Below are 20,471 nucleotides of genomic sequence, written 5' to 3'. Positions count from 1 at the left end.
TCAAACCTAATTCTGACCTGGTTCATGACACTGGCTGGTGTACTACAGGTCTTCCTTCCCAAGCTTGATGCTGTCTTTCAGTCTTTTTTAGAAGGCTCTGAGCAGCTCTCCTCCTTTCTGAGCCTGGTGAGGGTTACATGAGCTGCTTACCTGCTTAATTCCTCTCGTGGTGAGACCTTTGTTGCAGCTTCTCGCAGGAATAGCCCCTATGTGTGTGGCAAAGGGCTTGCAGGATGAAAGCTTGACTTCAGAAATTTCCTGGGGGCATAAACTGGTAGGTAGCTGCACCTTAGCCCCTTCTCCTTACTCCACGAACGGGCGCTCTTCCTGCTGGCCGGCTGGCGGCACTGTTGGGCAGCTGCAGCAAGCACTCGTTGGTCTTCAGCCTCCCGTCACAGATCAGGGCTGTCCTCTCCAACGTGGGGAAAAAAAAAACACTCCCTTTGCTGAAATTAAAATACTAATAAGGGCTTTCTCTGAACACTTAACATGTAATAGCAGTCTGAAGGCTGTGTTCTTCTGCCTCTTCCTTAAAAAAAATCCTTCAAAAATTTTCATTCCCAACTGTTCCCAAATGTGCAGTCATGCCCAGGTGCCTCATCTGCACCTCCAGCCAGATCCCAGTCCAGCTGCATGTTCTCTGGCTCCTGTGTCAGGGAAGGATTTGTCTCCAGGCAAGGACTCCTAGAACAGGAAGAAGTTGATCTGAGCACTGATTCTGCCACCTCTGTTGTCAAATATTCCTATGCAAGACCTCATGTTTGTCTCTCCTTTGAGAATATAGGTCTCTGCCTCTGTCCTGTGCCTCTCCCCACAAAACTGAGAGGGGCGTGTGATTACCTGCTTGTTGATGCCCTTCATCCTCTAAGGGTAGGCAATAGACTCCAGCTGTGCAGAGAGTCAGACAGGAGGTGTTCCTTATTCACCTGCTAGTTCTTTTGACCTTTAGAGATGAAATCTACTAATGTATTTTGGAGATGTTTACAGAGTGTTTTTTTAATAATAATACATAAGTCTATTGTATCCAAAGAGAAATCCAACTTCTAACTGTATCTGCTTTGACATAGAAGGGAGACTTCAGCTGAGTAGTGAAATGGATTTTGCAGAATCCCAGCTGACTCAAGTTTTTTCCTACCATTTGCTGCCCATCACCATTTTTTTTTTTATTTGGGCAGAAATCCTACATTTTGGATAACTGATTCCATAAAGCTTTGATGCAAGTTGCTATGCAAAACAAATGTGTCATGCTGTTTCTTCAGCTGTGCAGTGCTATGCATTTTCCCTTTCTAAATAGCAACCACCACTCCAAAAGGGAAAGAAGGAGTTCTTTTGTAGTCCTTTCCCTCTGACCTCCCTCTAAACAAGATTTTCTGCAGAGTAAGTGCTGAAATATGGCTCCTTGTGTGTATCTGACATTGTGCATTGGCTAAAGCTCAGCTATTTATGGCTAGATGGAGGTCAGTGGCACAGAGGGATCATGCACAGTTCAAGTGGACTAAACAAGCAGATTGGTCTTCCAGGCCTGCAAGGGGGCATCCAGTTTCTCAGGTAGAAAGTGATCTACCCGATCTAGCAGTAATTCAGGATAGCATTCATAACTCTGCTTCTGTTTCCGATTTGAGATAAGGTACTGCCTCTGTTTCTCAAAGCCTTGTCTAGACAATTTTTTGGAGTGAGGAAAAACTGTGGTGCATAATTTAAGAATAATGATCTCTTCATCCTACTTGGTAAACAGTGAAATAATGGAGAAAGTAATAAACCTTTAGAGACATGCATAGGTCTGTGATATTTGTCATCAGACAACTTACTGTGTGCTGTGTATTGCTTTTTGTGGAAAGAAAGAGGAAGACTAATTTTCAAGGTGGCAGCGATGATCTGCAACAGTTTAAACCTCCCTATTTTAGCAGTAATACTGTAAGTGTGTGTGTCTCCAAACAAGGCAGACTCTGGCCCACCCAAAAAATACATGGATCTAATGCTCCCAGGGCTACCAAGCAAGGGAACAAAAAGAGAAGGCAATTGAGAACAGATGATCCCAGAAGGGAGGGTATAAAAGTTTGTTTAGATAGTTTGCTGGGATAGGAGATTGGGCATGAACTATGATCAGCAAATCAGAATGTCAGACGTTGTTTCAAAATACTCTGGGATTTGTTAGAAGAAGGGATAATATCCATGTTCCTGAAACAACAACAACTACCAGAGTCAATATGACTTGTGTTCCACACCACTGTGACCCCAAATCCATCTCTCCCTGCTTTCTTGTTCAACTCATGCTTTTTACAGCAAAAAATACAAGCCTGATGTACGCAGTAGCAGGACTAGTAGAATCACAGCATGAGCATTTCCTCTTAAAATAAAAAGATTTCTGCATTAGTTTGAATTCCATGTATGAATGATTGGGTTTTTTTTCCCCATGCTGGACCCTACAATCTACCCATCTTGGCCTTGGTTAGATGAAACCACCGCCGGGAAGATGCCTAGAACCATCTGAAAATTTGGTAAGAACAAAAATAATCTCAAACCTCTTGTTTCAAGCAGGAGGACAATATTCTTGCACTTCCTACCACAGCCTGTTTCTTCAAAGTTAAGAGTCCTCTTGAGGAGCTAGGTGAAACAAGAATATGTAAGTCATATATCTATTAGAAAAACAAACCAAACAAATGTAAAGGGAAGTCAGATGGTGAAGTTTGTTTTTGCTACCTTAAGCAGGAAAAAAGCATTTACCTGAAGTGAGTGCAGAGCATCTACTAGCCTTCCTATGCTGCTTCCATATAACTTGTGCTGTAGCATTGCCTTGCCCACACTAAGGATTTTTTTTTTTTCAAATAAGGGAAAGGAGAAAGAAACTGGGAGCAAATCAAAAGTATTTCTTCTGTGTCTCATGCAAGTCAACAGAAGAAAGGGAGGCAGAATCTGGGATCATATCCATTTTCTGTGTTCTGCATCATGAAGCAGACCAAGGTTGAGCATGGCTTAGCACGAGTGCCATACCTCTTCATCTTTCTGTTTTTGTGTGTGCGTCCTTCCTTGCTGCCCTTCATTTTTGGCGGGGAGGGAAGCGTGCCAATCTATGTACTTGGTCACACAGATACTTCCTAAAACCTCCCCTGGCCTATGTACCAGCAAAAATAGGTAAAGACAAAAACAGAAAGGAACCAAAGAGCGAGAGGGTCTCACATTACATGAAGACGGAGGCCAGCCTGGATCATCTGCGCTTGTTTAAGTGGAGATGTTTAACCCTGGCAATCTCCACTCATTTAACTTGAACACCCTGGAGAAGGTCATGAGAAGGGTCATAAAGATGATGAAGGGTTTGTAGCATCTGACATATGACAAGAGGCTGACAGAACCGGGGTTATTTAGTCTTGAGACAGTTCAGAGTGGAATCAGTGTGAATAAACGTGTATCAATGTGCACGAATACCTGATGGAAGGGACTAAAGAAGATGGATTAAAGAAGACTCAGTTCTCAGTGGTACTCGGTGAATGGTCAAGAGGCAACGCTTTCAAACTAAAACACGGCGACCTTCATTAAAGCATCAGGAAAAAAAATACCTTTGAAAAGATCCCCTTTTCCATGTTGAAGCTTTTTTCCCTTAACTTCCTTAGCCCCTCAGCCAAGGCAGCATCTCCTACTTGTCTTCTTCCCCACTCTGCACAGGTAAAATCTTGCTTGTTATCCTAAGTCACTCTCTGGCGCATGCGGGGCCTGCATTAGCCTGCATTTTGTCACGCTTGCCCCACCTCTGAGCACTGAGAAAGGAGGGGAAAAGTCCTGTAGGGCTAGTTAGCAGTTGGGAGCCATTAGCAGCCTGTGATGCTGAGCGATGGGCTTTCAGCAGGATGTCAAACTCTTTCCAGGGCAGGGCAATCGTCAGGAATGCAGCAGAGTACTCAGGCCCTGGGCAAGTTTAGACACATGTTGGCGCATTATATAAAATGGAGTCTATCATTTGATATAGGCCTCTTCCAGTCATGCATGGTAAGTATATATACTGTGCTATACAGGAGGAAATTGGAGTGCCAAATCAGAGGGATATGAAAACCTTTCTTTTGTTTCCTGAATGTGTTTAACTGTAAAGTCATTGCATGGCTCTTGAGTAGAGGACGAGTATTACAAATAAAACTGTGACATTGTTTTGGAAAAGGAGAGTAAGGGGAAGCCAAAGAGGAAAAACTAAAGATGCAACTCCCAGAAGCTGCAAAAAAATACAGTACAGAAACTGTGTGACACAAATAACTTCAGTGTTTGCATTTGGTGATTATGTAGCCTGGCTTGTTCTGGAGTCATTCAAAGCACAGGCCTTGGAGGTAGGTGGTCTAGACTCTGTTTATCAATTTTCAGCTTCTGGTTCCTTGTATGACCTGTAAGCTCCACTATTTGCATTGGACAAACCATCCCAAAGGTGAAATGGAGAAGGAGCAGCATTCAGAGAAAGGAAAGGTGACTTCTGTGGCATGTAAAAGGCCTGCAGTTGGGTGCCGAGCTGGACAGGAAACCTCTTAGAGGCTTTGGGCAGTCTAGACCATTCACCCTGGGGAGCCCTAGGTCCTTCCTCAACTGCAGACCTTTCATTGCTGGAGAAAAAGGGGGCTGCAGGAGGAGACGGAGCGGTCCTGAAGGCTAGCGGCATGTTCAGCCTTGCTGGAGAGAAACCTGGGAACGCGGGCGTCCTATGTGGGAGACCCTGGAGAGACTAGTCCTTGTGCCGAGTGGAGCAGTCCATGGGCAAGGCTGGCTGGAGGGCGACTGCCCCAAGGCAGGGAATGGCCTCGAGCCGCGGACTGAGGGGCGCAGCAGGCGGCGAGCCCCAAAGCGGGGCACCCGCCGGGGCCCGCTGGGCAGCGCCGGGGGCGGCGCGGGGCTCCCGGGGGCCGCTGCGGGCGGCGGCTCCGCCCGGGCCGGGGGACGCGGAGCTGTTGGGGGACGCGGGGCCGGGCCCGGGCCGGGGGATGCGGAGCTGCCGGGGGACGCGGGGCCGGGCCCGGGCCGGGGGATGCGGAGCTGCCGGGGGACGCGGCGCCGCCGGGGGACGCGGGGCTCCCCGGGGCCGGGCCGGGGGACGCGGAGCTGCCGGGGGACGCGGGGCTCCCCGGGGCCGGGCCGGGGGACGCGGCGCCGCCGGGGGACGCGGGGCTCCCCGGGGCCGGGCCCGGGCCGGGGGCGGCGCGGCGGCGGCCAGGGGGAGGGCCGGGGGTGCGGGGCGGCGCCGGGCACAGGAAGCGGAAAGCGGCGGCACCAGCCACTGCGGCCGCCGCCGGGGGAAGGCGGCGGGGACGGCTCGGTGGCCAGGGCGGCATGGGGCGGCCGCGGGAGGGAGGTAGGTAGGTCGGTCCCTCCGTCCGTCCGTCCTTCAGCCGCTGCGGGGCCGCCCCGGGGGGAGCTCCGGGCTGCGAGCCGGGCGGAGCGGCCGGGGGCGGCGGCGGCCGCCGCTGCGGGAGCCTCTCGGGCGGTGCTGGCGCTGGCGCTGGGGCCGCTCGCGGTGCACGGAGGAATCGCGAACTTCTTCCCGAGCGGCGCCCCAAGGTGAGGGCAGCGCCCGCGGCTCCTCCTGCAGGCTCGAGCTCGGCGGGCTGCGCGCGCGGCCGCGGAGCCGGCGCGGGCAGAGCGGGTCGGGGGCTCTGCCCGTGCGGACGTCCCGGCCGGGTCGCACGGCACGAGCTGCTCCGCGTCCCGGCGCGGGGACCGGGACACGGCCCGGAGCGCGCCTCGCTGGCTGCGGGAAACCTCGCGCTCGCGGCACTGGGCGGCCGGTGCCTTCCGCAGACTGCGGCGTGCGGGGGAGAATCCGCCCCGAAACGCGGTAGCTGCGGGGAGATCCTTCCTCCCGTGTCTTGGCGGCGTTGGGATGCGCAGCTCAACGTTTCTGACGGTGCCCGACAGAGGGCAAAGCTCTTGCGTTAGCCCTGCACTCTCAGCAGCAGCAGCAAACTTTGCATGGCCACTATGCAGCTACGGTGTTTTCTTATTTAAAAGATTGCTGAGGGTGTAAACTGATTTTCTCGGCCATAGGCCAAGCTTCCTGATTGCAGGGTCCATGAAAACTTAATGACTCAGTGGTAGGTTTTTTAGTCTGTCAAGGTAGAATGAATAATTCCGTGACTGGTTGAAGTGCTGTTTCTTTGGATCTGGGTTTGTCAATGATCCGCTGCCCACAAAAGCCTCCTTGCAGCTATAACGAGCTAAGAAGTCGAGTGACGCTGGCTGGAAGAGGGAACGAGGGTTTGGCAGAGTGTGCTTGGCGTTATTGGTGCCCAAGAGCCTATCTCTGGAGCATACTGACACCAAGGAGAAGAGGGAAACTCTCCCAAATTGTTTCAGCCTTGCTGAAGCACCGTAGTCTTTGAGGACCTGCATTTTGAACACGCTTGGCTCGTTTTCCCCCTCTGGGGTTTGGCTGTGTAACTGGCTGTGACTCTGGGACTTGTATTGGCTCAGTCATCGTTTTGCTTGTTAATTTTGAAAAATAAATGGTGAATAGAGCCTCACAGAAAGCCTCACTTAATTCCAGCTCATAAGGAGCATTTTTTTTGGAAGGATTTCCAGGCGATGTCAAACCACCCAGGCGACTAACTAACGGCTTGTGGTCGCTGGCCAATGGCTTTGAGAGGAAAGCAGATACTTGAGCGGTGCTTGGTGGTAGTTATTTCAATATAAAGCCCCTTGTAGCTGCTAACGACATTTTGCTTTTGGCTAGTGAAGGCTGTAGTCTTGGTAGACCTTGGCGTGGTACAAATATGAGCGACTAGGAAGGGTCTCTCGTAACGGGGAGGGCAGGATACCACGCTGCAGAAGTGCTTCCAGCGCGGCTGCACCACTCGCAGCAAAACCGCGTGTTGCGCTGTTGCGGCAACCTTCCTTCCACCCACACCCCTGACAGCCAAAAGCCAGGAGCAGCACCAGAAACGGAGCTCGGCTCTTGCAGGGCCTGTTGTTCCTGAGTGGGGGTAGGGACCTGAGAGAGCGACCTGATCAGAGAACCGTTCTGTCCAGTTCTGCCGGTGGGAAATGGTAATTGCATGGGGCACAAGTAGCATCATGCTGCTCTGTATCTCGCTGGGAGTTTGGGGCAAGGAGAAAACAGGCGTTCCTCAAAACACTCATATCTATACATACATATATATGTGCGCGTGTGTGCATACACGTTGTAGAATCCAGCATGGAGTGCCATAAAGGCGTACGCAGCCAGTAAGTAAAACCTCCTGTAACTTACAGCCTTTTGTGTTCTCTCAATATTTAACTGCTATGGCTGCAACTAAACTTTGAAAATAAGGTGCAAGTGCTATTCACTTGGGTAGGCAGAGTCTGAAACAACAGTTCCAAGGCAGATCTTGGCCCAATTTGTTTCCGTGAGGCTATAAATGTTGGTGTTGCTGGCTCTGCTAGCGCGTGAGGCTGCATTTGAAGATCAGAGGTACGCTCGAAGATCCAGAGACGCAGGAAATACATGGATGAGGAAGCATGAGTTTTCACTAGTCTAGCAGTTTGGTAATGAAGGTATATTTTACACAACTGACACAAATGCTGGGTGGGCTTTCTGAGCTTTGAACTGCATGGATGTGGTTTTGGAGCAGTCAGAAGATCTTTACTGGGGAAGTAGCAGATTGGTGGATCCTGTTCAGAGAATTTCCCAAGCCGTGGGTCAGCTATGTGACAGCGAGGCAAGAGGCTGGGACTCGCTGCTGGGAAACACCTCCCACTTAAACATCAATTTTGTTCGGGGTTTTTATTTTGTTTTTCCTCTTATTTGTTGTGGAGTAGGGTAGCCTCCCTACATTTTTCAGATGAGTGTTACTGCATGTTATAATTAAGCCTATGAGTGGATTGTTCCAGCAAATACTGCGACTTACCTTCTTCGAAATGTTCATGTTACGGACTTAACGGCTTCTGGCCCAGGGGATGCAAATTCCTGGGGATCCATGAACTGCTTCGAAGAGACCTGTAAGAAGCTCATAGCGTTTACAAATTAAGAGCTATCGTCGTAAAGTGAAAGCGTTGGTTTATCTATTTATGTATTTCAAGGCCAAAATATGCCTTATTTAATGACATGCAAAAATAAATAAAAAGCCTTTGGAAAAAGGATTCCAAAAGTGTGTTGGCAGTTGAGACTGAAGTCCTTGGCTCTGCAAGTAGATAAACATGGGTGAATTTAGGTGCCTACAGATCAAATTGCTGGACTGGGGCCTGCTCAGGAAATTCGAAAGTGAAAAGTTCCTGCTGTGTTGCTCATAGGTCTGTCCATGCACTTGAACATAGCAAGTTATGTAACTTTTTATTTGTTTGAAGCGAATAATAGGAATATGCTGCAGCTGTACCACATAGCCGAATATGCTACAATTGAACACTTCCTGACTATATTATTTTTAGCCTCGAAGCATAATGCTGTCCCTTAGCATAGCTCTTGAGGCTCTGCATGTTTAATTTGCAAAACTCTTCACCTTGCTAAGAGAAGAAAAATTCTTCAGCGTGATAGCTAATGGGCACCCGTTATCCTACAGACAGCTGGTGCTGTTTAACAAGTCAAGCCAACAGCGCGCTGAACTGAATGCGTGCACATACTCGCAGACACTGGTGGCTGCTTGTGCTCCAGATGGTGCTTTCGAATATACGTAATTTCATGAGCCAGTTGGTAAATTAACTCTAATTCATTGCAAGTTCTAAACTGGGTGAGATTGAAACTCTGCTGACAAGTATTTCCAGGTTGAGCTGCTGTGGAGTTAGTCGTCACAACTTCACAAGGGGAAAATCCATTGAGATATAGAGTGTTTTTGTTTGCATTTGCTGCCTTTGATTTGAAGATGTAACTTGTTCTTTTGAATTTCCCTTGGGCTCAGAGCCAAATTGCGCTCCCTTGAAGACAATCACAAAGCTTGACTTCATTGGAAGTAGGATTGGGCCGCAAGCATGGAAAATAGCCATTCAAAAGAACTTTTTTTCCTTTTTGTTCTTTTTTTTTATTTAAGAATCTTTTTATGTGAAAAGAGGGAGTTGCAATAAGTTGCATAGCTGTGCAGTAACTGTAATTACTGCAATCTCTGCTGTTCTCGGGGAGGGATGACTACACTTCTTCACTGCCATGCAGGATGCTACTGCCCTTCTTACCAGAACAGGATCCCAGATCCTCACGTTGGGCACTCTTGGCATTGCCGCCTGTCTTGGCGGCGAGAAGAGGCTTGTGTCTGTCGTCTGCGAAGGAGAGAAAGGCAAAGTGAGAGTCCCAGCCCTAGCAGGAGCCAAGGGCTCAGCGTGTGGTTGCACAATGGGCTGCTCTGAGTGGAGGAGGAATTCCTGCCTGCCTTCTAGCTGTTTGCTTGTGTTGCTATTCATCGTGGTGTTGGTTGTGTTGTTTGGGGCTGTGCTGTGAACTAGGTCACGGAAAGGAGCCAAGACAAAAGCACGGCAAGGGGGAGAATAGAGCTTTTTTTTTTTTTTTGCCTTTTTTTTTTTGCCTTTTTTTTTTTTGCCTTTTTTTTTTTTGCCCCCCCCTTTTTTTTTTTTTTCTCTCCAGTTGTCCTGTTTGCTCTCTGAGAATCGCCTTGGCACAACCCAACCAAATGGTGAACCAAGATGTGGTGGTGGAAGGTACTTAGGCTGTGCTCTATCTTTGACAGGAAAACAGCATAGCAGTGCCCTCAGGCCACCTTCAGCATGGGGCCAGAAGCTCTGCAAACAGCCCTTGCCTTCAGCGGAGTCCTGTGAGCTGTAGTGATCCTCTGTGAAAGCATTTGAACTAATTAAATCAGACTCTAAATTGTTGCTTGTTTGTTAAGGGATGAGGACCTTGGTGATGGCTGCTGCTTAATGCAGAATAGTCATCCTCGTCCCCAGTGGGCAGAATAAAGATGGTGGGGATTTGTAATGACCACCAGGAAGCTCTATTTAACCATCCGCGTGTCCTGCAGCAGTGGCTGAGAGGTGTTGCAGAGTTCCCTTGTTCAATGTACTGCTTTTTGACCACAGTCCAGCAGCTTTAGTGTTGTCTTTGGGGTTCTCTTGTTGACTTTTTGCAGAGCTGTGTCAAAACGGTTGCTCTTGTTTACTCAGAGCTGGCATGATCCAGCCTGCCTCCATGTTCCTGTGTTAGCCTCGCCACGAGCCTGCTTCTCTGCCTGGTATTGAGCACTGCCCTGCTTCACCCCACTGGAAAATGAGAACTTCTGGCTTTGTGGTTTGTGTCTAGGAGGCCTGTGCATTTTCACAGCTATTGCCACCTGCTGAAGTGCTCTCCATCTCCAGAGAAATGTGATCCCGTGTTGCTGGAGATGGCGGGGGCACGAGGAGCTTCTTCCTAATTTGTTGTAACTCTGATTCTTCTATCTGGGAGTCGGGGGAAAAAAGGGAAAAGCTGGGAACGGACACTTCTCATGGTTTCCCCTGTAGCGCTGCCCTCTGATCCCAGATGAATGCTGTGCCTCCGTGCCTTGCTTTCCTCATTCAGCCTTTCCTGGAGGCTGGGAGAGCTATATGTGAAAGCAGAGACCATTGATGTACTTGCCAGTAGGCCACCTATGCCAGCTTTCAGTCTGGAAACCTTTCCCAGTGAAGGAGGTGGTGGATGCAGAGGAAGGGGCTTACGCCAGGGTTCCCAGAGGAGCAGTACCAGGGCAGAGAAAAATCCTTTTTTTTGCAAGTTCGAGTGCATTGCTGGAGAGATAAGCCACAGGGAGTGTGTTAACCTAATGAGTTAATGAGTGTTTCATCGTGTGTACCAAGCTGCAGGATTTTTGTTCACGTTAATGATAACATATTCCAAACCGTGCTGTGCCTTGGCTGTCTGTTCTGCTGTGCCTTTACAGCTCAAATTCATCCTCGCTTCCCCTTCCCAAAACCAGGCCTTATGGTTTCACCCTTGTTTGTTCTTCCCTCATCTCATGCTGCCTTTAAGTAGCTCTTTGGAGGCATGATACGCCCTTGCAGCCTGGGAATTAGTGTTCACGAAAGGTCCCATCCTCTCCTCCTCCTTTCAAAGAGCCTTGGCAAGTGCTGGGCAAATACCTGGTGCTCCTGATGCATGGGGGCAACTTCTCAGCGTTGTTGCAGATGGCACCACGAACTGGGAAACGTTGTGGTGAGGGGATCTGATTCTTTGGTGCGGTTTGTGCTTGGTAGAGGGCTCTACTCGCATTTCTGCTTGAGTACAGCTTTTCTGAAGGTGTTAGGAGAGACATTTTCTCTGTTTATGGCTGGAAAGAATAGTTGGCCAAGTGTAAAGCCTGATTTCTCTTGGCCCTTCCTGTGCTTGGGGAGGCAGAGGGCAGAAGGCAGTGCTTGACTGCTCTATTGCAAACAGGTTTGAAAACTGCTGTGAACAGAAAGTAACAGAGGGTTTTAATTTGATTTAAAATGGCCTTTTCCTTGCTATAAAGCCTCAGTGTGACTGTGGCCTCCCGTTCCGCGAGAGGCAGCAATAATTGGGTAGGAAACACAGGAAAAGGCTCTTTCAAGCCAAACACTGGGCTGTGCCAGTGCAGCTCTGTCCCTAGCTGCCTGTCCTCCGTCTACACCTCTTCACAGCATGTGTTCCTCCTGCAAGCTGGTGACTTAATCCCCTCTTTTTGCTCTTATCACCTAATGCAGACTCTGGACTAGGGAGCAGTTGGTGTGTGTCCTTCTCTCCCACAGGAGTCCAAGTTTTTTGGCATGTAACTATGAGGAATTGTTCTCATGTCTTCCCATTTCTGTCCCCAAAACCCTGCCTCTCTTTTGCCCTTTAGAGTTAGGACTGTAGCTGCTGTTCCAAATGGAGGTACGTTGTTAAGAAATGTTGGCCCACATGAATGAGATGTATTCTCTAATCGGTGTTCCCCAGTGTTGTTAGTGTACGTGTATATATAGATATAACTCTTAATTTGCACCTTGAAGAACTGAATTTTATTAACTTTTGAAGGTAAAGGATGCAAACAAAAGGAGTTGCTTGTAGTGCCATTGATTGTATAGTAACTACTGCTTGTAAAACGGGCACACCTTGCAGTTATGAAAACAAAGCAGGTTCAGGCACGGTGGTCTGATCCATCCCTGCATTTCTCCCGGGATAGTCACATCCCTGCCGCGCCCTCCCCCAAGCTGGCTGTAACGCTGCAATTCTGAACCTGCTGCTATTTGGGATGTACTTTATACAGGTGTAAAGACTGAGTGGGGACATCAAGGCCAACGCTTTTCCTGAGAGCGAATCTATATTTAGGCTGCTTTGTCCTCCCCAATTCACTGTCTTTTCCAAGTGATTTTTATGGACTAGATTTTGCAAAACAGAGGTTTGTTACCAGTATATTTAAAGCTCTACAAATCTGTGCATTTCTCTGTAGATCTGAAATGAATGTACCAGTTAGGAAGAACTCGTGAATGGCCAGTGTGATGAGTGCCAATATGTGTGTGGAGTGAAGAGCACGAGGGGTTACTGCAGCAGGAGTGTTGTCTTGCTTTGCGTAGCACGTGTTTCCATCCTGCTTGTCTTCCTCTAGGTCGATGCTGAAGAGCACAGCACCCTCCCTCCCATCTCCTCTGGTTGGGTTCCTCGTAACTGAAGCTCACTCGTTTCACGAGGACCGGGCCTCACTGATGATCGGGAAGCAAAGAGTACCCAGGAAAGCACTTTTACCACGGACTCCATCTCTGGAGCACCAGCAACTCATCCTCTAAATCACCTACAGTCTGTGCCCCTGCTGCACAGTCCTGATGTCTGCTACCATGGATACAGAATCAACTTATTCAGGATATTCCCACTACTCAGGTCACTCCAAAAAAGCCCACAGACAAGGGTAAGGAAACATTTATTCTAAATTACTGGCTGCTCTAAGCTAGGGTATGTCCTGTGGAAAATAGGTCCTAAGTTGGGCTCAAATCAGTGGAGGTATGTAGAGGAGAAGCAGGTGGAGAGACTTTGTGAGGAGACTGGAAGCAATTATCCTACTAATTTTGTGGTATTCAATCAGGTCCGTGTGCTCCTGGATTATATATGTCTAGGAAGACTGGAGAAGAATCTGTAGAAGGAAAAGATCATTTAATTGTATTGTAAAGTGAGACGGCTTAAAAGAGTCTCTGGGGGAGAGAATGTGTCAGTGTTCCCAAACTGATATTTGTCCTTTTTTTTTTTTTTTTTTTTTTCCCCCTTCTTTGATGCGCTTTCTTTGCCATGTAGCAGCAAGGCTTCATTGTTCCCCTCACTTTCCAAATAGAATCTGAGTGGTAACTGACTCTGCAACAAGTCCTTTGGATTTATGGATTTATTGGATTTTCTGAACTGAATAGCAACTCATTTTTCTGCATGATGGTTGCAATAGTTCAACAGCATGAAAAAAAAACATTGGATTATTTGGAAACATTATCTCCCTCTCCCTCCCGCCTCCTTTATTATCATTAGCTCTGCACCATATACAGTCTCTCTAACGTAGATCTGAGTTGGCCCAAAGAAACTTTACATTTCAGATGCAATTGTCTTGTGTGGTTGGAAAAAGGCTTATTGAAAAAGAAGTCTTTGCTTGCAGCCCAGTTCGTGAGCGAAGTCTTGTTTGCCTTTTCTCCTTCTCCCTAAGACCTCCCTTCCTCCCTCTTTTCCTCCCACCCATATGGATTATTCTTTGAAGTTTAGCCTGCAGTGTGGAAGGATGCTTTCAAAGTTCCTGGAAGAAACATCTACAAATCTTAGCAGCCTTTGCAAAGGCTCTTTCCTGTCCAGGTAGGAAGGGGAAAGGAAATACAGGTGAGCAGGTTTGTGATGCCAGGAGTGGTGGGGCTTGCGTACTCTGAGGCATCTTTAGAAGAGAAGTCATAAGGCTTTAAAGGGTAAGGCCGAAGTGAGTAGCTCCCTGTATATCTGGTTCCCTTGGTGCTCTCTGCCTATAAGAGGTTTGCAGGGGGACATTAACCAGTGGAAACAGACTTCACCAGTTGTCATGCTCTTTTAGAGTCCTAGCTGGCAAGACTTCCTTTTGAGGGAGCTAGGGCTGTCTTGTGTAATTATTTGTTAACTATGTGTGTGTCTGTGAGAAACTTTTGCTGGTAATGAATTGTGTAGAATAGTTAATCTTAAATGGAGTGGATAATTCTTAAATGCAAACTTTAAAGAAAAGTGCAGCACTGTCAGAAACTATTTTAAGAGAAGCTGAGATGGTGGCAAAATACTGCCTTTGGTTCCCTCTGCAGTAGTTGAGGGTTTAGGTTGTCCCAGCCACTGGGCTGTAGCCTGCTCTGGGCAAGGTCACTTTTTTCCTCTTCTGAAGCTTGTTTCATCACAGATTCAACAATTATTGACCAAAAGATGGGGCAAGCATGATTATAACCTAATGTTACAGGAAGATGTTGCAAGTTCCAGATCCTGCTCCAGAGACTGCCTTTTTGGTTAACTTTCTTCTCTTCCTGCTCTGTTTGGAATAAGGAGTCGGGACAGGCACAAATCGCCACGAAGCAAAGACGGCAGTCGCTCCGAGAAGTCCGTCACTATCCAGACCCCGCCTGCAGAACCACTGCTTGGGAACGATGCCTCTCGGACGGAGGAGGGCCAGGTAAAGGGGGAGCAAAAGTGAATGTGGTGTGTGGCTTCTGGAAAAGGCTGCCTAATGTTACCAGCACACAAGTAGAAAATGTTGCTTGCTTGCTGGTAATGAACAATCATGATCTTTGGTACCCTCCCATAGACCTAGAGTGCTGTAGTTGCATTTTGAGTTAGTTTGGTACAACAAGAGTTTCTTCACACCTCTGCTTATGACAGGAATATACTTAGTCATGCTTAAAACCAAGGTCTCAATCAGATTCGACATTTTTATGAGCATTATTTTTTGACAGCACCAGTGTTGGTGTGACTGCCCTTGGGGCATTAATTTAGCTCCGTCTCCAAAGAGTATCATCTGCCAAGCTCTGCAGCAACATCTCTTTCTGTCACCTCACTGTGCATTATCCAGGTCAACTCATTCACATCTGTATGCACTTACTTTTAAACAGGATTTCCTCAGGGGTAATAGTGTAAAACATTAGGAGCAGAGATCCCAATAGGGAAGGGAGGCAAGAGATGTAAAGCAAGTGTGAAATAGCTAGGAAGGAAAGCAAACAAAAACTTCTGGTGAAGCTGGTGTATTAACACTGGATCAGGCGAGGACTGGAAGAATACTGTTTTTAGCTTGTGTCTAGTATAGATCCAGTACCTGCTCTGTAACTGGAGTTCCAGCAGTAGATGTAACAGTGCTTATTCATTTTCAAGGAGTGGCTGATACTGCAAGACAAACTGCAGGAATGTTGCAGAGTACAGGAATGTTTTGGTGCTTTCTGTGTTGAATTTTTGGAATTTCTTGATTGTTGGGCTTCTGCTCTGCTCCTCACAAAAGAAGAAGAAATGCTGAACTGTTTCCATCTAAGATGCGTTTGGTAGTGCTTGTAACAGTATTTATGCGATGACAGGTGGGCAGAATTTATGTAGCTCCTTTTTGTGTTTGGTAATGAGATGTTTGTTTTCATGAGTCTTAGCTATTACTTTGAGTAGACATAAAGGTTCTGGTGAATTCGTAAGCCCTTCTTTTCATGAAGATCACCTTGGTGTGAATTAAAAAAAAAAAAGTGAAAGCTGATGCATAAACAATCGTCTCCTAGTGAGCAGGATGTCTTACATTGGATCTAATAGCTTTGCACCACTTTTAAATTTAGGACTTATGTTTCCATGTGACTGCATGTTTTTTTTTCCTTGGGCCTCTTAAAAGGGAAGAACTGTTAAAAGAGGTAGACTAAAACTAGGGCTGCATAGTTTCTTCTCAGGGCTGGAAACTTAAAGTATTTATGTGCATCTTCTTTTCTGTGCAGTTATTCACTGCTTAAAATTGCAGAAGTTATGCAGAAGTATTTCATACATAAGCATTTCAAGTATTTGATGCTTAGATTCCTTTACGGGAGGCACCAGCAAAGAGAAAAATGTGATGCTGTTATGCTGCCTTTCAGGATGTACTACAATGTAGATAACTCTTCTGGGGCCTCTGTTTTGATGAGAAGATACACACACACACAAATTAATTCAAGATGCTGACTGTTTGTGGCCCATATGTCTCAAAGCCCTACTGCTCTATACAGGGAGGTATTCATGCCTTGAAGTGCATTAGCAGTTAAATTCCTGGAGTTGTTCAGTATAGTCATGCTCTGTCTGTCCGCTCCTCTCTTCATGTTTCTTTAAGGTTTTTCCATAGCTCTTAAAAGAAGTGAATAATGGTAAAAAGGGGCACTGATGAGCCAGAGGTTGCACAAGCGTATAGTGTTGCAGCATGTTTGTTTCTGTAGGTATCATGTCTCATGTTAAAACAATACCTATTTCTTCAAAACAACATGCTCAGCTAAGCCCATGGAATTGCAGAGGTCTGGGGGAAGATGGGAATCCCATTTTAATGTGGGAGGCAGAAGGATACGTCTGGGAGGGTGAGCAAAAGAGCAGAACCTGTGCTTGTGAATGACTGTTTTTAACTAAAATAAAAAGTGCCAAGGAAGAAACACATGATACCTAGAAGCATTTTCACTGCTCAGTGAATGTGTGTAGTATCAGGAGTCTTCATGTGCACAAGTCACTTAAACAGGGGTGGTGAGTCAAATCCATACATGTCAACCTAAGTCCTTGGCCACGCTAGCATTAGGGAACATCAATTAGAGGTGTTTGGGGGGAGTGCTAGCTTGCAGATATTCTCTGAAGTCTGGTAGGGTGGATATCTGTCTTTTGGAGAGTTTACTATAATCAGAAGCTTGGCTACATGGCAACTGTATTTCAGGTAGACTTCTTTGAGGCTGAATGGCTTCATACAATGTCCTGGGTTCTAATATCAGTTACTTGGTGGTCTAGATTCTTTAAATTAAAAGTCCCATGCCTGTAAACGTCATCTTTGACCACTTGTGAATTGTTTAACTGAACTTTTATTACGCTGTGTCAGCTATAGTGTGCAACATTCCCACAGAGGAGAGCGAAAGAAGAAAAAGTGAAACAACTTGGTGAAAGTGCAGTTGCATTTGTACTGATGGAAATGTAATGTGTAGACTTGTTTTTGATTGTGTAATGATTATGATTGGCTTGAAACACTGGAATGAAAGTTTCCCTTCCATGTGTGTGTTTGGTGCACTTGCACCATGGAACTTGTGGGTTGGAAGGGTGCTGGCCCTTGCCCTGCATGGGAACTGATTTTAGAGTTAGGCGGTATTACTTGTCAACCTCTGAGGTACAGTGAACGGCATAGCAACTGTGGAGCAGGTAGCTCAGCTTCCACTTTTTAAGTAGCACCTTAAGTTTATAGTCACCAGTTTAAGCAAGAGGCTGCTAAATAGATTTCTAAATCTTTGTTAATTTTCAGGCTTGACATTGAAGGTAGTACTTGCTTTGCCTGTGGGGTTTTTTGTTGTTGTTGCTGGTTGTTTTTTCTCTCCTGAGACTTAAGCCTGTTATACTGTAGCAATGTCTTTCCAGCCAAGACAAACAGAAGACCTGGAACAAACGGCTCGATTGTTTCACTCTTGCCTCTTGTTTTTCTCTTCTTCTGTCAGGATGACAACTGGGGTGAGACCACGACAGCAATCACGGGCACCTCTGAGCACAGCATTTCCCAGGAGGACATTGCCAGGATCAGTAAAGATCTGGAGGACAGCGTTGGGTTGGACTGCAAACGTTACCTGGGCTTAACTGTGGCCGCTGTTCTCGGACTCCTTGTCTTCTTCACCCCCGTCGCCTTCATCCTGTTGCCCCAGATCCTGTGGCGGGATGCTCTGGAGCCGTGTGGCACTGTGTGTGAGGGACTGTTCATCTCTGTGGCGTTTAAACTCCTCATTCTCCTGATTGGGACCTGGGCTCTGTTCTTCCGCCAGCCCAAGGCGGATATACCCAGGGTGTTTGTGTTCCGGGCCCTCTTGTTGGTCCTCATATTTTTGTTTGTGTTTTCCTACTGGCTCTTCTATGGTGTTCGCATTTTGGACTCGAAGGACACCAACTACCAAGGAATAGTGCAGTATGCAGTGTCTCTGGTGGATGCGCTGCTCTTCATTCACTACCTGGCCATCGTGCTGCTTGAACTACGGCAGCTGCAGCCCATGTTTGCTGTCAAGGTGGTTCGGTCAACAGATGGAGAATCGCGTTATTACAGCTTGGGACACTTGAGGTAGGTACAAACCCTTGAAGTCTAGGGGTGTCGATAAATGTGGCTATGCTATGGCACAGAGCACCAACCGCTTTTGTTCCAGTGATACCCCTCATTTCTGAATCTTCCCCTGGAGGAATTCCAGAGTCCCTCTGAAATTACCCGAGTGAACCTCTCCTCTCATCTGGGAACATGGGAATGACCATGCTTGCTTCAGAGAACTAGTGTGCAGTTCTGTGAACAAAATGAGCTAATAGCACATCTTGAGGCTGGGGTAAGACTTGTTGAGATCCTGGTTTCTTCTCTGGGCTTCTTGCACCATCTCCTTCAAGGAGGAAAGGGGAGAAGATTTTTTTTATTGGGTGGCTGCAGGTGTCTGTGCTCTTCAGTTGTATGGCCAGATGCCAGTTTGTGAGCACCCCTTCAGGCCATGTGGAGCCATTTGTATCACTTTTCAGAGGCAGCTGACAGCAAGTCGGTCCCTTGTGCTCTTGCAGTGGGGCTGAAGGAAGTAAGCAGCCCTGTGTGAGAAAGCATCCAGCAGCTGACGCGCTGTTGACATCTGTTTGTCCTTTAGTGCCTTGTGCAGCCAAGAATCACATGAGGGACCTGAATGAACATCTCTTGAGTTGGATCGAGCAGCATCCTTTGGATTCTGCGTGAGCCGTCAGTGGCCAGCAGAAACACTTGAGATGTTTGAGCTCTGAAGCCTGCTACTGTCCCCAACAAGCTGGGACTGACTAACTACCTTGAGTACTCGGCCACATAGTTGCATTGTGGGATCCAAAGGCTGCTTTCAGGAACCGAGGACTCTGCTCTTCTCGAGGCCAGGAGTTAACTTGAGTTTTGTACTGCCATGGAGGAAATAGCTTCTTCAGAAAGTAAAATGCTGCCTGGACGCAGCCAAAATTTCTGAGCAGTTTTGTCGCTTAAGAATACTGGTTTTAATGAATGCTGTAGCACATGTAGATGCAGGTAGCTTGTTTTTTCTTGGCAATGTGGTGGTGCTGCTGGTTCAGTTCTGTAGCATACTGGTATCTGCAGTTTCTGTCATTGATATGAATCAGTTTGCTGGGTTAGGGGTACCTGGAAGTGATTAAACCTTTCAGAGCTATGCATTATCTGCAAGTATATGACTCATGCATGCCAGCTTGCCCCTTCCTGCTGGGATTACTCCTTCCCCTGACAAAGGTACAGGAAAAGACAGCTGTCTAAAGACTCCGTAATTCCCATGCCCCGTGAAGCTGTCTAGAAATCTCCTTAGTTCTTGTGTGCCGTGGAGGTAGCAGTTAAACTCTGTGGATGATTCCCCAGACTCGGCGTGCACTTAAACATCTGTTCAACTTATCTTGTCCAGATCCCTATGGCATGCGTATCTATTGCGGATGGAGAGATTAGTGTCTGCTGCTTTAAGTGGATGTAGGAACTGTCTCCTGCAACCATTAGCTTAGTAGTGGAATTACTTTGAAGCAGATGTAGTCGTTGATGCTCGAGTCTGGGATTTGACTCCTGGATATTGTTCCTGGCTTAATGAAGGAACTCGTGGTCTGGACTTTCCTGCGTATTCTTTCTCTATAAAATGTGAAGGAGAGCCCTTTTTCTGAATTGGAGGAGGCTTCTATTGACTTACTGAAAGGTCACCTTCAGGGTTTAAGAAATGACCCAATCTCTGCTGGTTTTCTTGTGAAATGAGACCAAAAATGAGATTTTGCTTATGAATTTCTGTGTAGTAAATGGCAATCTTTTGGACTAGGAAGATGGGAAGAGGCCATTTGAAATGCATTGTTTGATATGAGGGTAGGAGGGAGTTATTAAATTTGGGGTGAAATTTGAGATGTATAAAAAAAAAAATAACAACTTCTCCTTCATTGGCAAACTGGTTGTGATTTTGTTTAGCATATTGAAGCTCCTGTATTCTGCGTGGTTTAGACTGAGTCTTGTGTTACAAAAGAATCTCATCAAATGTGTTTGGTAATAGTGAACCAGTGCTGCTTTTTCCTTTGTTGAGTATAACCCGTATTGACACACATTTTGAAGCGCATGGGTTGCCTTTTTGTCTTTATTACTGTAGAAGTGGAACTGTGTAGATTTGATTAGAGGCCGGATATCTTCTAGCTAAGAGAGTGTTCATTTTCTCCCTTATTCCCTCCCTTATGCTAAGACCAGCATTGGAGAGTTATTTGTGTGTAAACCCTAAGAACTGTTGGTCTTAATATGAGATTTTGGCTGTAGCATGAGAAACACCATAAGAAACTGGTGAAGGTGATACCTCCTTCATCTCATAATCCTAAATCTTCAGAAGTTGTATAAAATATTAAAGTCACAAACTCAGAACATCTTTGCAACCTGCTTTTTAGCCAAGTCTCCACAAAGGCCTTGACGTGCTTGTCT

General features: G+C 46.9%; 1 protein-coding gene across 2 annotated transcripts in view; it reads left to right on the top strand.

The window, feature by feature from the left end:
• The first annotated feature begins 5,257 nt into the window (after window positions 1-5,257).
• The window catches only part of VANGL1 (VANGL planar cell polarity protein 1), a 37,898-nt gene continuing 22,684 nt past the window's right edge, over window positions 5,258-20,471 (top strand). For both annotated transcript variants that reach the window (XM_088527270.1, XM_088527271.1), the window contains exons 1-4: window positions 5,258-5,320; window positions 12,459-12,755; window positions 14,372-14,498; window positions 17,494-18,101. In XM_088527270.1, the coding sequence (XP_088383396.1) occupies window positions 12,673-12,755; window positions 14,372-14,498; window positions 17,494-18,101 (818 nt within the window). In that variant the 5' untranslated portion in view covers window positions 5,258-5,320; window positions 12,459-12,672. The remainder of the gene's footprint in view (window positions 5,321-12,458; window positions 12,756-14,371; window positions 14,499-17,493; window positions 18,102-20,471) is intronic.

The sequence above is a fragment of the Tinamus guttatus genome, unplaced genomic scaffold, assembly GCF_059628265.1.
Source record: "Tinamus guttatus ecotype Peru unplaced genomic scaffold, ASM5962826v1 Tinamus_guttatus_pri_ptg000272l, whole genome shotgun sequence".
NCBI classification, from domain to species: Eukaryota; Metazoa; Chordata; class Aves; order Tinamiformes; family Tinamidae; genus Tinamus; species Tinamus guttatus.
Note: the sequence above shows the minus strand (reverse complement) of the source record. Positions and strands in the feature narration are given on the sequence as shown.